The sequence below is a fragment of the Nilaparvata lugens genome, chromosome 7 (assembly GCF_014356525.2).
Source record: "Nilaparvata lugens isolate BPH chromosome 7, ASM1435652v1, whole genome shotgun sequence".
NCBI classification, from domain to species: domain Eukaryota; kingdom Metazoa; phylum Arthropoda; class Insecta; order Hemiptera; family Delphacidae; genus Nilaparvata; species Nilaparvata lugens.
This window is the reverse complement of record NC_052510.1, coordinates 48,280,198-48,298,050: the sequence shown is the minus strand read 5'-3', so window position 1 is coordinate 48,298,050 and position 17,853 is coordinate 48,280,198. Positions and strand designations below refer to the sequence as shown.

General features: G+C 33.1%; 1 protein-coding gene across 1 annotated transcript in view; it reads left to right on the top strand.

Moving 5' to 3' along the window:
- The window catches only part of LOC111052975 (hemicentin-1-like), a 54,310-nt gene extending 36,722 nt beyond the window's left edge, over positions 1–17,588 (top strand). Inside the window, exons 26-39 of the mRNA XM_039431959.1 lie at positions 2,104–2,291; positions 4,496–4,658; positions 5,770–5,864; positions 6,731–6,893; positions 7,712–7,830; positions 8,209–8,358; positions 9,610–9,741; positions 10,256–10,362; positions 11,583–11,867; positions 13,300–13,486; positions 13,822–13,948; positions 15,253–15,393; positions 15,900–16,166; positions 17,319–17,588. Of these exons, the coding sequence (XP_039287893.1) occupies positions 2,104–2,291; positions 4,496–4,658; positions 5,770–5,864; positions 6,731–6,893; positions 7,712–7,830; positions 8,209–8,358; positions 9,610–9,741; positions 10,256–10,362; positions 11,583–11,867; positions 13,300–13,486; positions 13,822–13,948; positions 15,253–15,364 (1,828 nt within the window). The 3' untranslated portion in view covers positions 15,365–15,393; positions 15,900–16,166; positions 17,319–17,588. The remainder of the gene's footprint in view (positions 1–2,103; positions 2,292–4,495; positions 4,659–5,769; positions 5,865–6,730; positions 6,894–7,711; positions 7,831–8,208; positions 8,359–9,609; positions 9,742–10,255; positions 10,363–11,582; positions 11,868–13,299; positions 13,487–13,821; positions 13,949–15,252; positions 15,394–15,899; positions 16,167–17,318) is intronic.
- Positions 17,589–17,853: the final 265 nt, after the last annotated feature.

Below are 17,853 nucleotides of genomic sequence, written 5' to 3'. Positions count from 1 at the left end.
TTTCTGTATATATGTATTTATATGGTTATATGGTTATAATGGATATATATTTATGTTCAACGGATCTCGAAAACGGCTCTAACGATTCTCACGAAATTTGGAACAAAGTAGGTTTATTATATGAAGATTCGATTGCACTAGGTCTCAACCCTTGGATAACTCGCTGAAGGACATTAAAAGGATAAATACGTCCTTGGAAAAACAGCTGGAAATTTTGTCGTCTGTCGATACCGTAATGGAAGAGAGAGAACGAGTACATGTGTGAGGGATCATCCAGTTGATCTCACGAGAAGAAAAATTCAGCAAGAGAAACTTATTTTTGTTTATTTCTGTTATTTTAGAAAACATGTTTACTTCAGAAAGTCCAAAATAGTAACTAGATGCTGTTAGTGTAGAATAGTGAATAGTATATTAACAAATATTGTAGCAAACATATTAAATCATAGTAAATCGAATTCATAGTATATCTATTTGTAATTGATGATGTGGTTGTTTTTTGACGTGTGAATAAATATTGTTATCTTGATGAGTGATAGTAGCTTAACCTAGATATTGATTTGGACTGTAGTATGAATTTGAAAAGGGACAGTTTTGGGCATAAGCCTGTTGTGCCTCCTCATAACTGTAAAAATAATTGCACGACTGAGAAAAGGAATGAATAAATAAATATTAACTATAAATTCAATTTTTCGTTACAAATTTTCTATGCTTTTACACTCCAGAGCAAAGCTCGGTCCCCCGATATTGGTTCTATTATATACAATCACTGGTAAGTTTCCCCTTTTTATTTTCTTTCAATTTTATTAGTAGATAACTTAGGTACTGATGTACTGTAAAGATAAATAATAACAAAGAAAAGTCAATAAACTTGTTCAAATATGTTTAAAAAATGATAGTTTTGGTGCTTTTCTATCTCAGTTTTAGGGTACTCAAAAGTTATAAAATTATAGTTTCTATTTATTTCTATAGGGTTACTTAATCCTATTGTATTAAGGAAGCAGTTTCTGTATATATGTATGTATATGGTTATATGGTTATAATGGGTATATAATTAGGTTCAACGGATCTCGAAAACGGCTCTAACGATTCTCACGAAATTTGGAACAAAGTAGGTTTATTATATGAAGATTCGATTGCACTAGGTCTCAACCCTTGGATAACTCGCTGAAGGACATTAAAAGGATAAATACGTCCTTGGAAAAACAGCTGGAAATTTTGTCGTCTGTCGATACCGTAATGGAAGAGAGAGAACGAGTACATGTGTGTGGGATCATCCAGTTGATCTCACGAGAATAAAAATTCAGCAAGAGAAACTTATTTTTGTTTATTTCTGTTATTTTAGAAAACATGTTTACTTCAGAAAGTCCAAAATAGTAACTAGATGCTGTTAGTGTAGAATAGTGAATAGTATATTAACAAATATTGTAGCAAACATATTAAATCATAGTAAATCGAATTCATAGTATATCTATTTGTAATATTGATGATGTGGTTGTTTTTTGACGTGTGAATAAATATTGTTATCTTGATGAGTGATAGTAGCTTAACCTAGATATTGATTTGGACTGTAGTATGAATTTGAAAAGGGACAGTTTTGGGCATAAGCCTGTTGTGCCTCCTCATAACTGTAAGAATAATTGTACGACTGAGAAAATGAATGAATAAATAAATATTAACTATAAATTCAATTTTTCGTTACAAATTTTCTATGCTTTTACACTCCAGAGCAAAGCTCGGTCCCCCGAAATTGGTTCTATTATATACAATCACTGGTAAGTTTCCCCCTTTTTATTTTCTTTGACGACATGATCGGTTTTGAGTATTCATCCAAATCAAATCGGTCCTGTCGCCAAAGAAAATAAAAAGGGTACTAATGATTCTATACAATAAAAAAAAACTTGTTTTTTATAATACACAAAATATTCTAATAATCGATTATCAATTGTTTATAATTAATAACCAATTTATTTTCAATCTTAGTGAAGTTCAATGAAAAATTATATGCACATTCTAATATACTAGATTTTTAGATAGTATGTCCTAATAAACATGGAACCATTTACCAAATTCGTCAACAGTTCGACCCTATTTGTTTTCATACAGTGGCTCATATATTTCTGACAAACAAATGGAACCAACTGGGAGTGAGGATGAAAACTTGTCAATAACTAAGAAAACCTACGGTGGATTAGTCCTTGTGAATGTGACCCTGGAAGACGAGGGCACCTACGTTTGCATAGCTGGCAATTTGGCCGGTACAGCCAGGCGGGCTAGATCTCTTCAGGTCTTGGGTGAGTCTTCAAATTAGGCTACTTTTTGGATTCTTCAAAATACAATACACTAGATTTTCATCTACTTTTCTTTTATAGGGCTGCTACAATTATTATTGAAATGAAATAAAAATCAAGTACATTTTTTGTATGAAAAAAATGTTCATTAATAAAATATATAAAAGGTATTTGACGATTTCATTTCATAGATTTTATTTGAATAGTTTAATAGTTTATACTCGGTCAAACATGAAATTACAATTCATAAGATATGACGTAGTTTTTCATTAAATCTATCAATATAATCATTATAGAAATTACTAGCACCCTCTTTTTACTTTTTTATATTCACACGAATAGTTTTGAGGTACTCACGCAATTTTCAAAAGTCAAAAAGAATTCATTTTTCTGGAAATAGAAACTAGTTCTTTCCTAGATACTAGTTGTGTTGATATAAAAAAGTAAAAAGAGTGTACTAGTAATTTCTATAACAATTGAATGACTTTAGTAACCTTATTAAAATACTTTATACGAGTGCTATTTTTTTTCAACTTCCGATCGTGCCGCTAGAAGGCAATGCGAGCGGCATTGGCCAACAATGCGCGGCAGCTGACTATGCACATCTCACACTATAACCTCACTCGTTTTCGGCCATCTGTAGTCATTACCAGTTCATCTAGCGACACATAAACATGGCTAATATGATGGAATCTCCCGCCAAGTGTGAGTTGCGAAGTGTAATTCGTTTTTTGCAAGCTGAAGGGTTATCCGCAGCAGAAATTCACCGTAGAATGAAACAGAAGGATACTGCGGTACATTACATAGTTTGCGGAGAGCTATTGAGAACAAAAGGAGAGGAATGCTCACATCGGGAGAGGTGCTCATTCATGACAACGCCCGTCCTCACAGTGCTGCTGTGACGAAGCGTCTTCTTGACGGGTTTAAATGGGACGTTTTTGACCATCCGGCGTATAGCCCAGACTTAGCACCAAGCGACTATCACCTTTTCCCGGAACTGAGGAAAATGCTAGGAGGACAGAGCTTCCGAACAGACGATGCGCTGCAAGATGCTGTGAAAAACCATCTCAAATCACTGGCGGTTAACTTCTATGAACAAGGTATTAAGAAGCTTGTACCCAGGTATGAAAAATGCCTCAATCTGAATGGTGACTATGTTGAGAAGTAACTAATAATGTAAATAACTTTTGATAATAAATTCATTCAATTACTCTCACTAGTTTCTTTTTTATACCCCATCGGAAGTTGAAAAAAAATAGCCCTCGTACTATCAATATAAACCAAAAGATAACAATGTCTTGCATCAATTAATTCGTGATCAAAATGTATGTTAATTAACTTATATGGAAATGCTGAAGCTATAAAGTTTTGAGAAAAATTGATTGTTACAAAGTTTGAATCGTACTAAGTTATCGGTGACGTATTTATAATAATTGTGAGAAGACTTCGTATGTGGTTCATGTTGTGTTTGATATAAACAGATCATAAAAAGAATATGAATTATATGTATATTCCTCTCTCATCAATTACTTTTATCAATCATTTTATTCACCTCTGCATTCATTTTCTTGCATTATTACATACTTGAAATATTCTCAGTACCTTCAAAAATAACATCTCTGTCTGATTTCCTTCTATTCACCTTTGCATTTATTCTCTAGCAAAATAAAATATTCATTTAAAATATTTTCATTACCTCCGAAAATCGCATCTCCATCAGAATTCCTTATATTTATACCTTTGCATTTATTTTCTTACAATGTTAACTTTTTTTAATATTTTCAGTGCCTCCAAAAATAGAATCTCCATAAGAATTCCTTATATTTATACCTTTGCATTTATTTTCTTACAATGTTAACTTTTTTTGAATAGACTTAGAACGTTGTCAAAAATCCACTTTAATTAAATAAAAATTAATATTTTACAGGAGAATGCTTTCGTGTGTGCTCACACATCATCAGCAACACACACGAAAGCATGCTCCAGTAAAATATTAATTTTTAATTTTTATTTAATTAAAGTGGATTTTTGACAACATCCTAAGTTTATTCAATTATGGAAAAGTTCCACAACATCAACATTCACACTACAAACTTAACTTTTTTTTAATATTTTCAGTGCCTCCAAAAATAGCATCTCCATCAGAATTCATTATATTTCCCTTTGCATTTATTTTCTAACAATGTTACCTTTTTTAATATTTTCAGTGCCTCCAAAAATAACATCTCTATCGGAAGATGTGTCAGTGATAGAAGGACAAGTAGTTGAGCTGTTCTGTGAAGTGGACGGTAGACCCACACCCTCGGTCACATGGCTCAAAGACAACACGCCTCTCAAATTTCACCACGCTTTCAATTCTAAATCTATAAGGTAAGTGGATCGGTATCTCTTCTTTTATATTCACACGACTAGTTTCTTCACCCAAATGAAAAAATCAAGTAAAATCATGAAAATACGTTTTGTTAAGTACATACTGCAATACTGCAGTTGCTCTCTAACTAACTTAATCATTTCATAGTTTCGACACTTTCTTGTGTGTTACCGGTATTTGAGCAGTCCATAAAATTATCAAGCCATGTTTTTATTTGCGCAAAAATGATTTACAAGCATAAAATGGTCGAATTTTATCGCAATTTCACAGCAGTGTGATCAATAGCATATCGTCAAACCGGCTAACTTGGGACAGTTTTCAACTTTGACTTGAGATTCGGTTCCATTATTATTCCATTTTATTTATCCTGTTCCCAAAACTTGGGTCTTTAAATAATACTTCAAATATATACATTCAATTTCATTATTATTCCAACCTGTTCTGAAAAAAAATTAAAAATATGGTGTCCCAAGTTCCCGCAGAGGTTGGGTAACTTGGGACACCAATATGATTTGCCTGTAATTAGACAATTGAGTGGTTGAAGGCGTGGTTGAACTTGAGACATTAGATTTTGAATAATATGTTTCATATTCATAATAAGAATACTCTAACTGTAAAATAGTTTAATAATTCATTATTGAGTGTAATAATTGAGAGTTTACAATAAAGGCTCAATTTCTAGGTTAGAAATATTAGATTGTTATGACTGTTAAAAAAGTATCCAAAACTGTTAATCAAATGTTCAAAACGTTACCTATTAAATATGTCTAATGATGTGTTCCCAACAAATCCACAATGCCAGAACTCGGAATAAATTGCACTAACAGCTGGTAAGTTGGAATTGGAAGGAAGTGGTTAAACTGTCACAAGTTAGCCGGTTTTACGGTACAAGTTGAATCATTTCAAGTTTAGGTTTCCATTATAAATCTATTGTTATTACAACCATCTCTAATAAAACTATCAGAGGTGACTGCCTTATTATCTAATTCAAAATATGCTGGGTTTTGAAGTTATATATATTGCAAATCTATCAACAGTCGTTGATAGATTAGTTACTATATCAAATAGAAACTATTATATAAATGAGTTACGATTTTGGATTTCTTTCAGATTCAGCTCATCTGCCATTGATGAAGGAAAATACACATGCTTAGCTAGCAGCAGTGTTGGATCCGATATGAAGAACACAACAGTCAGTGTACTTGGTACGTTCATTTTTTCAAACTTTATTCGTCTCGGTGTCTCAAGTCACCAAATTAGACATTCTACTAAATTGCTTTGTCAATTATTGTTGATGTTTTTCCCGTCCATTGTGTGATTTATCTGCATTTTCACAATTCAAAAGGTGCATGAAATACCGGTAGCTATTGTGCAACTTGTGTGCAAAATCGGGATTTTTTTTTGAACAAGATATAGAATTCGGCTGAGCAAAGCGTAGCTGAGCTTTACTGTTATCGCAACTCTTACTGTTATCTCAAGCCGATTATTGTCGATTATTGTAGATTTCTACTGTTTTGTTGGGGTGAGAGTATATGAATGGCACAATATGAGAGACTTCCAGCGTCACACACCTTTTTGGGAAAGAAATACGTGGACTATCGGCTTGAGATAACAGTAATAGTTGCGACATAAACGCCCTACACCATGGGATATCTACTCAAGCTATTGTTTCTCCATGTTAATACTCAATAATATAGAATAAAACTTCTCCAATTATTATGGAAAATTAAACATTAATACAGACACATTTTAATAAGCATAGCATTATTTAGGCTACTTATTCATTCATTTGTGGATACAATTACTGATCATATTAAGAATAATTATTATTGGGATGAACAACAGGCTTGGCCCAAAGTTAATAGTTTCTACTCCCAAATTTTGATAACATGTTAAAAAAGGTTATGTTTTCACTGTTGTTGAAAGTTCAAGCCGATTTCGTCCAAAAATTTCGGCCAGCCGATTCCTGCATGCTTGCAAATGTTGATGCCATGCCATTGTCCAAGTTAATGTACCCTGCTATTTAAAGATTTACTGTAAATACATTGTTTACTTTTGTATTCTCCTCCAGTGCCTCCGATTATCAAGAACGGTGGAGAAGAGAGAGTAGAAGTTGTGGAAGGAGACAGTGCAGAAATTCAGTGCTCAGCCTCTGGAGTACCGAAGCCTACAATTTCTTGGCAATGGAAAGGTTTGCAAAATTCGTCGGACTCCATAGAGGATGACCACTTTAGGTAATTACCTATTCCTCTAATCATAATCTTAATTATTGTTATCAAGCTTGACTCGCAACATTTTTCCTTCATCTTAATAACATACTCTTCTCCCAAGAATGTATTTTTTGGTGAGGGTGTTGCCCACTTGAACTTTAGGCTTGTGCATAGACAACGATGTGGATGATAATGAGAGATGAATGGACCTGCAGTTTTAGGTGGGTTCCGAACCACCGGAAAAACCACCATCCAAAAAATAAAGTGAATACAATAGAAGTTACAATATTTTTAAAACATTTTTTTGTTTTTAAACAATTATTCATTTTTTTAAAAACATGGTGAATAGTCTTGGTTAGAGCCAAGAGAAGAAGTATTGCCTCATTTCTAGTACCGTATCCTATTATTTTCGTTTTGTGCTCAGAAAATGAATAGTATTATAAAATATGTGGGACGTTTCCCTGTCAGTCTTTCAACTACACGAAGTTCATGTACTGTAATTTTTCCTTTACACTGCTTTTTCCTGTACAAATTTTTCTTTCATTGATTATTTTCGTCTTCCATCCCAGTTCTAATTAAAAAAAAATTCTGATAGTTTTGTATGCTATTACTATAATATAGCATATTATGATCTTAATGAAATCTATGTTCTTTCATGAATATAAAATCCTCAAAAGTGTTGTGCCTGAATAAAAAAAATGGTCATCCTCCTCCGCCAAAATTAATTGTTTTCTGCCATTAATATTGTGATTAGCTAATTGATTTTCTTTGAATAGTTTTTGTATAATAAGCCTACATAAATGTGAGGTTTCTATTTAATTAATATATGTTTCTGTTTTCAGTGAAAATGAAGACAAGTTGAAGATAAAAAATGTCACCAGGGAGTTAGCTGGCTTGTACATTTGTGATGCTGAAAACTTGGCTGGAATAACGCAGAAGGTGTTTCGTTTGGATGTGCTAGGTGAGTGTTGCTGTCAATACTCTCAACTAAAATTTATTTTTTACACAAATTCAATTCAATTCAATTTTAATCCATTATCCAGAAGAATCCATTCTTCTGGGACTGGAGCTAAGATCAATTATATAAGGCACTGTAAGAACTCTAGAAATCGGGCATATGTCTTACTGTACTGCTGTAAGGAACCATGCAGTTTTTTTGGATCTCTTACAACTAAGTAACTGAAAAGTTTCAAATTGAATTACTGTATATACAGCACTTACTAATGTCATTAGTAAGTATAAACTTACTAAGAACTTACTAATAAGGTATAAACTTACTGTATGTCATTTTCTTGAGTGGTTTTTATTGTGCAATGCTATACAAATTATTTTTTTTCAGTGCCTCCACGAATTTTGGAGGACTTTCCAGTGAATGTGAGTCTGGCAGAGGGTGATGACTTCTCAATGCCTTGTACTGCCTCTGGACAACCCACTCCTGCCATCTTCTGGCAGAGGGGTGCAGTTCTACTGAGATCCGGTCATCAGGATGGTACAATACCTCAAAATTTTTATTCAATAATTTAAATTAATATCTCTATTGCAATGTTTTATTATGACATATCTATGTCTAATGCCTTTGTCCTTAGTATCCTCTAGTCTAGTCTGTATCACATATCTATCTTTTTTATTATTCTCATCCTTCATCCTCTAGTACCGGTACATTGCAAATTTACAATTTATCACAATTAGAGCAGTTTCGGGCTATAGTGAGGTCCACGTTATAATGGCAGTGTTTGATTAGCAATGGTATTGCTATCCTTGTCTAACATTCAACAAAACGGATAGCACTACCTCTTTCTTCCTTTGCTCTGTTGCCGATCGTTTTTTAACAATTTAGAATTAATAGTTAATTAACAAAATACTTCATCTTATTCATTATTTCAAACAAGAATGAACCATTAATATTACATCAATAAACCTGTATCTGCTACCGTATATAGAAGGCATTGACAAGACAGGATCGGTAACATTTTCCTCCTATCTTCCTCCACTGCCATTATAACGTGGACCTCACTATAAGTCTATTGCTCTCACCCAGTCATATCTACATTATGATTTGTAATTTAATTGATTAATAAGTTAATGAATTAATATTATTAGAATTATCAATATTCAATCATGTTGAATGTTATGTTAAGTATTCTGTACTGCATTCAAAGATAAATATGGAATTAGAACAATCGTTGATTGTAAGCTATATTGTCATGAAAAATCGACTACAATAATTGAATTGTTGTGATAGTACAAATCTAATCAAGTTGAAGTCGGAAATTCCGAAGTTTGTACTGTAAATAAGTTATTATATACACTTGAGAATGGGATAACTAGCCTGCCTAATACTATAGTGAGGTTGTCCACATTATAATGGCAGTGTTTGTTCAGCAATGGTATTTTTTATAATAATTATTATAATAAAATAATATAATAATAATTAATTAACAAAATATTCCATCTTAATTATTATGGAAATCCATTATGAAATTATTGAAAAGTATAATTTCTTGCTTAATAAAATATTATTGATTATTTTTAACGATAACAAACAGTTAATATTACATCAATAAACCTGTATCAGCTACCGTCTATAGAAGGCATTGACAAGACGGAGGATCGGCAACGTTGTTCTCCTATCTTACTTCACTGCCAAGTGGAACTCACTAAAGTTGTGTTTTATGTAAACATAAAATATGGATACCAGTGATTTTTTATTATTAATTTATTATATTATTATTCTTTGCAGGCAACAAATTTGTGATGCAAGACAATACTTTGGTGCTGACAGCTGTTACTTTGGAATCGAGTGGTAACTACTCATGCATGGCCTCCAATACTGCTGGATCAGCTAGCAGAAATTACTCGATAGAAGTCTATGGTTAGTACTCACGGAACTCATTTTTTGGAAACTCTGTAGATATGTTTGGTGTGTAGTCTTGTAAGAGAAAATTTATTTAGTTCTATGGATGATTATTATATTTCTAATGAATTGATATCTCTAATGGTTTTAAATTGTAGACCGAATGTGGCTTAGCTAACATCTTCGAGATTGTAATCTAAAACTAGATCTAGGCCTTTATAGTTACTCTTCTGTGATTCAAATTAAAATTTCCATTTTTAATCTATAGTTGAGAGTTCCTCTTTTGATTATTTTTTAATTTGGAAAAAATAGAAGAAATACTTCTACATGGAATTTTTGGAACCAGTCTTTGAATTGGAAATTTAATTCATTTGTGTAAATGAGATTTATTGCAATTTCAGGGTGAATGTTTCGTTCAATAATTTTATTATAAATTTAACAGCACAAGGATAATTTAATCATTTTGATTCCTTTTATCTTATTGTAATTATTTCTACTGGTAAAAAATCTTGATTTATTGTTTTATTTGTAGTTGCCCCAGTAGTAGTGGACTCATCAGAGACCAGAGTGGAAGTTATGGAAACAATGACTGGAAAACTGACTTGTCCTGTTGCTGCAGCATCCATAATGTGGCTCAAAGTAAGTAGATAAGTCTATGCCAATTTTTGCTTTAGAACTATAGGCCTACTCACAGCAATTTAAATTTATGACTTCTTTCGCTTTAGAACTACTCTCGCAGCAATTATTAATAGACTTTATCAGTTATTGAATTTCTCCCAAATACATTTCTAGATTAGATTTGCTGCAGTAATTCCAATCACAATAATCATTAATAATAATAAAGTTGCGTGCAATTACAATAATCATTCATAACAATAAAGTTGCGTGCAATCACTAAAATAGTCTAAGGTGAACTTAGCACTCTTGCATCTTTTGGCGTGAGCACTCTTGATCGATCAAGCTGGATTCTCACTCATTAGTATCAGTGAACTTGTCCCTTACATTGGAAATATAATTTGCATGTGTTCTAATGAGACTATTCATACTCGCTTGGCCGGGCTGAGTGGGAATAGTTCCATAAGAACTTATAAGAATTATTTTTCCACTGTACTGAACACGTTCACTGATATTGATATGTGGAAATCCACATTTATATTGTCTTGGTTTTAGACAATATAATTTTATTAAAATCATAAATTAACCTTCTATTTAAAATATTTCAAACAACTAGTTCCGACCTTTGGCCATTTTCAAGTTCATACTGTGGTTCATTTTCAATACAAATTTATTACATTTATTTTAATAATACGTTATTACATATTTATATATTTGAATATTGGTAATATTAAAAGGTAATGTTTCTGATGACCTCAAAAGCGTTTACAATAAAACATATTCTATTCCATTTCATAGTTTAATGATAATTTATTACACTTTATCATAGAGAAAATATAACATGAGAAGTTATCCCATTTGGTATGAGGCGTTTATGTTCTTGTAATTCAAGCCGATATTCCTAGTAGTTCTTTTTCGTAAGCTATGTGACGCTGTTAGTCTCTCATACTATGCCGTTCTTACACTCACCCGGCCAAGACAGTAATAATCGCCAGTAGTTTACGGCGATTTTTTATTATTATTTTTCTTTTTTCATTTGTATGTGTACAATTTTTATTGTTAAGGAGACATATTTGGGGAAACCCGTTGTCTCCATTGTGAATAAATAAATAAATATCCTTTAGTTAACAAAAATCGGCTTGAAATTTGGAACATTAACCTATACCATCTTACCATAGGATATCTTCTTATGCTATCTTTTATCCATGATTCTATCAACTCTATCGATAAATTGTCAATTGCAGAATGGCAGCGCAGTGGATTTCAAGGCGAACGAGCGCGCAGACGACGTCCACTTCAAGACGGCTGACGAAGGCCGCTCTCTGGAGATCGTGGAGGCAAGCTCGGTTGACAGTGGCGTCTACACGTGTGTGGCTACTAATCCAGCCGGCACGTCGCAGTTCAAATTCATGGTTGATGTCATTGTCTCTCCGTTCTTCCACAACGAATACGCCGTCACCAATATCAAAGTGCAGCAGGGTGAACCGGTGCTTCTCAACTGTTCGGTTGGCGGCAATCCTAAACCTAAAGTAAGGAATTGATGCTAGAATTCAAGTGTTTAATATCGAAATTAGTTTCAAATGCAGGTTTATTTTGAATATCAAATTTGAATTGTCTGGTGAATCAATGAAACAATGTCTCAACTTCCCATTTTTCAACATTTTTCTCCCTATTTACTTTTATTTTTAGGGCTACTGAGTATTGAAACACCATAGAAATTATTACCAAGTACCCGTAGGGTTAGATAACACAGGGTGGTATGCATGATTCGAATCAACTATAACAAACACAGTAGACCTACTCATATTTCAACCAAAGTGAAATTTCATCTTTCAATGTGTAACTTGTCACTTGGATGGATGAAATGAAAATTAATTCTTCAATGTTGTTTTCCATCACGAACTGCTTATTATTAAATCACTTTTTGCTATTAGAAAAAACGACTAGCAGTCAGATATTTTACAATAAATGAATTAATCACTCACTGTGACAATGAGATCTTTCGGCAGGTTCGCCATCTTCTTGGTTGTCACCTTGGTTGACAAGGTGATCTCGTTGTCACAGTGAGTGATCAATTCATTTATTGTAAAATATCTGACTGCTAGTCGTTTTTTCTAATAGCAAAAAGGAAATTAATTATTATCGTTCAGGGAATGTCAAATTAAAACTGTAGCTGTCGATGAAAAATAATGTCTGTCAAATGTGATTCCTGTAATCGTTGTGGGAAGTTGTCTAATCTCCTCTGAAGCATTCCACGTGAACCACAAATTCAAACGAAGCATGTAGCTTACAATTATTGTATCCCTTAGTAGATCAATAACACAAGTCATTTGAGAGGTTCCACCAACAATTTTTATAATGAATGTAAGAAAATTGAGAGGTTCCACGTAAAACTGTTTGAATAAATATGCCGTATGTTGAATTTTCCTAAAAGTTGGCAGGAGTGTAAAGATAGAAATAATATCCACAAGTGTTATACTTTGCTTGTAATCAATGTGTCAATTTTTTACTTGTGATGAACTCTATTTCGAAGTGAAAAGTGTAAATTTAATGTATTGTGTTCACTATATAACCTTAGTGTCCGGTTTCCCATTAGAGAACTTTGGACTATATACGGCGAGGTGGAACTACCCTTGGGTCTCCCCACCATTCAAAGCCATACGCTAATAATAATAATTGTGATGATATTCGTGTAGGATACATTAGAACTTCCTCACAATTCTTATCGATCACTTAAAACTCTAGTTCAATTGATTTTTATACTGGTTTATATTCCTAATCATTCAATGATTAAGTGCTTATGTTATTGATGATAAAGAAATAAAATAAATCTGTTTGTAAAATTTAGAAAATGAAATTATTTTCAAACCTATGATTTTTATCCCCCTGACTGATCCTGTAACTCTGTATTCTGTTACCTAATACTTGTGAATTATTTCTAATCATTGACTATTTTCGTAGATGAGTTGGCGCCGTTTGGAGGGGAATCTGCCAGTGACGGAGCACACCGTTCCAGGAGTTGTATTCGATAAAACCAAGGAAAGCATTAGGATACCGGCAGCTGAATATCATCATGCCGGAAAATACCATTGCTCGGCGTTCAATAAACTTGATAGAATTGACCGCACATTCAAAATAACCGTCTCTGGTGAGTGCCGCATCATGAAAAACTCCACTTGAATTTATTTAAAATAAATATGGAGTGTTATCATAATTATAAATAAATTTATTGTCAAACATTCAAATATGATACTTTATTTTCATAAACATTTCAAATTATACTTTATTCTGAGCATTTTGATGAAATAATAATACCAATAATATTTTTTAATAGAATTAGGCTACCGGTACTAATCTATTACAGTTATACCACTTACAAGAAGTAATCTATGAGAAATAAATCAAAATGTTTAATATGTTTTTGGTGCAAGTACCTTGTCTTGATATATTAATGAGAATTAAATCGATTAATTGGTTTTGTAGGACCTCCCGAGATTGATGGAAAGTCTGAAGAAAGTATAGAAATAATAAATGGTGAAACGCAGATTTTGACCTGCTCAATCTCTGGTGTCCCAGAGCCTGAATTCTCATGGATATTTACAACAAGAAGGTATGCTGATAACGATAAATCGTAGACTTTTAGAGAAATATATACCGGTAATTTATACATTTACTACTTGTGCAAATGATCATTTATTTATTTATTATTTATTTATTAGAACAGTCACAAACACGATATTTGGAAAGAGAAACAGGCAATTGCCCAACACTTCTTCAATTCCTTGATTTTGGCACATAAATAGTCCAAAGTGAGGTTAAGTTTAAAATTTCTGTTTTCACCAAAGATTAACACTCAAAGAATACGTATTCGAGATATGACTGATGAATTTTGAATTTCAAAGGGTTGATAAGAGCCGGAAATAACACTAAATATATATATATATGATAGATCTCATTAACTTGATCTTTTAGGGCTATAAGCCTTGTTTTTTATACCCAATGAAAAAATAATCTATGATTAAGTGTTTTTTATCATTGATGAATATCGGGGTACCGAGCTTCGCTCGTTATTTATGTATTGATAAACAAATTACATTTCTTTAGAATTATACATACACTTGAATTCAGGTCCAATTTCCAGTCCAAACATTTGAAAACAGAAAAGTTCCAATTTAGATTGTTTACAAACCAAATTGAATAACAAAATAACACTCACTAATCACTTAAAACTGTAAAATAATAATAATTAACTCTGAAAATTCTGATACTTTAATTTATATACTTCACTTTAGATACTTTTTAATTCTGATACTTTAATGTACTTTAATTTAGAATGATATACCATGTTATGTTAACAAACAAGATTTTTGATCAATTTGATTAAAAATTTCTTTCTCATGAGATAAGCTGATTGATTAAGAGCCCTCCAGCAGCTGAGTGCATCTCACAACTTTCCTTGCCGTTATGAAAATTGATCACCTGACGCTTGTTTTAATATTTTACAGCTGGCTATACGTCAGTTTATGAATTTCGGGGATGAGATATTTTGATTTTCGCTGACTCACTTCCATTATCCACAGACGACGAAAGTCTCAGCTGTTTTTCCAAGGATGAATTATCCTTTTAATGTCGTTCAGCGAGTTTTCCCAGCCATGAGACCTAGTGCAATCGAATTTTCATATCATAAACCTACTATGTTCCAAATTTCGTGAAAATCGTTAGAGCCGTTTTCGAGATCCGTTGGACATAAATAACCATATAAATAACCATATAAATAACCAAATATATAAATATATACAGAAATTGGTCGCTTAATATAATAGGATTATGTTTCCTGCTGCTTCAATCGTTATTTGTTGCTTTACGAATGTTGATGATAATTCGTATTCATTTGATTTCGTATTTGTTTTTCAGGCATAATAATGTTACACTGAAAGAGACCAGTAACCAGTTGGTGCTTGCTAATTTCACATTAGATGACTCTGGTGTATACTATTGCAAAGCAACAAAATATGGCTGGAATTAAGTTCAAGACTTTCAATGTTTCCATAATCGGTGAGTGGTGACCTACTCTTGATACCGTATGTGAAAATTTTTAGCTCATAATTTTTGAAAACTTTATCAAGTCTCAATATAATATTGAATTATGGAGAAAAACCTGCAAAATACAATTTGAAATTGAGCAGTTTGAACGCATTGTCTGCTGGGATTTCTTATCAGTTATAGTGCTCGATTGTTTTTTTTTTCAATTAAATTCTCTGTTTTTAGCTGCAAACCTTGAAAAATTCAGTAAATTTCATAGGAGAGTCAAGGATTAGACCGGCTGACGTCGCTGATTATCGCTAACATCTCTCTCTAAGAATAATAAATCAACTGAAACTGTAAATAATTAACGCAGCAAATGATCCATTTAGTTTTCTCTCATTGAGTAATTCCTATGTAGAAAGCTAATCATGCTTATTTACTTTTCGCTTTCTGTTATTCAATTTTCAATTTTACCCGGTTTTTTTAAAGATCATTGTCACTCATTTTTATTATGAGAATAACATTTTCATTTCCAGAACCACCTACAATTGAGAGTTCTGAGTTCAGAGAGACAATCAGGGTGAGATCGAATGAGGCTTTGAAACTGAGTTGCATAACTAGAGGAATTCCTCAGCCGTCTGTGGCCTGGCTACGGAACGGTCATATTCTGAAAGCGGGTTCCAACATGCAATCTGTGAATAATACACACACTGCCACCCTGCCAGCTCTCGGTGGAAAATACTCGTGTGTCGCTTCAAATAAGGCTGGAATGACTGAGAAGCATTTCTTGGTCAAAATCTTGGGTGAGTATTCCTATAAGTTTTTGAATAAAACGTACAATTTTCTCATTATGTATGCATCATAACGAAGAATTCATTCATTTATCGACCCAACATAAAATGAGAATACTACAGGCTGACGTCCAAATTTACTCACGAAACAATCTAAAATTACATGAATTGAATGACAACTACAATACAGACATAACAAAAACGGAATAGACTTAGCTGTATTACAATCGCTACACATTATGATGAAACCCTTAATAAATATGACAAATTCAGCCTTCATAGAGGGCTATAGAATGGAAATGTTCACACTCCACTCTACAAAAAAGAAAATGTATCTTTTTCGATAATATTAGTATGGCCTATTAGCTTAAGTACGAGAAAAAGCTGCAGGAATCTTTTCGCTGCACTAAAAAGAAATGTGCTTTTCTCAAATCGGACCTCATAAGTAGGTCGAAAGAGATCAGTTTCCGACGAGAAATCAGCTGGAGGCACGAGAATGTTTTCTTTACCGCCCTAGTGCCGAAAATGTTCACTTTGTCATTGAAAATGTTCACTCTCGGCTCTAGGACGGAAAACAAAGTGACCTTGAATAAAAGCTGATGGTGCCCGATCAAGCAAATTTCAATTCATCAAGTTTTCAGTTAATCAGATTTTCAACACATCAAGTTTTCAGCTCGTCAAGTTTTCAGTTTGTCGATCTCTCATCTTGTCAAGTTTTTAATTTGTCTAGTTAACAGCTCGTCATGATTTCAGTTCGTCAAGTTTTCAGATTGTCATGCTCTCTTTCCGTCAAGTTTTCAATTTGTTTTTGTGTTGTGGCGAAAAATAAAGTTCGCAACTCAAGCAAAAATGTTTTGCCGACTCTCGAACGCTTCAAGTTCTCGACGACAATCTCGAGCCAGCAAACACACATTTTCCGCCAAGGTGCAAAATAGAGGCCTACTATTACCATCATGTTTTACATTCCAGAATCACCAATTTGCAAATCAATAAATAATTAAATCGAAACTAGCATGTCAAGAAATATTATGATTGGATATTGAAAAATTGGTAGATTCATAATTTTAAATTATATAATAAGCATAATACAGTATATATTATTTATACTATTATAAATATAAATAATATAACAATAGGTGCATTATGGTATTAATTTTTTGCCAGTTGCACCACGATGGGCGAAACACGTGGAGAAGCTGACAAGCGACGACGCACTGACTCCAGTGGTTGGCTTCCCTCTGCACATAAAGTGTCCAGTCACGGGCAGCCCACCACCCGACATAACCTGGCTGAAGGACGGCCAACCACTGCCTGCTGTGGAGGGGGACTCGGTCTACTACGCCGAAGCAGAGGTGGCGCACTCTGGAAACTACACCTGCTATGCTGTCAACAACGCCGGCAACTTCACCAAGACTTTCAAAGTTGATGTTCTTGGTGCGTTTATTTATTAATTTTTAGATTTTCAAATTGAACTACAAGACTTAACCTATCTCGGACTATGTGTTATCCAAATTTGGGAGAGAAATAGCACAAGGTTACCTTATTTTCCCTTTCCCTATCACTTTGATCATGTACTTATTGTGTGAATGAATAAAGAAATGAATGAATGAATAATGAATCCTACTTAACGATATGAATGATTGGGAAAGTGACAACCAACTACGTTAAAAACTTCATAAATTTGATTTTATTCTTATTG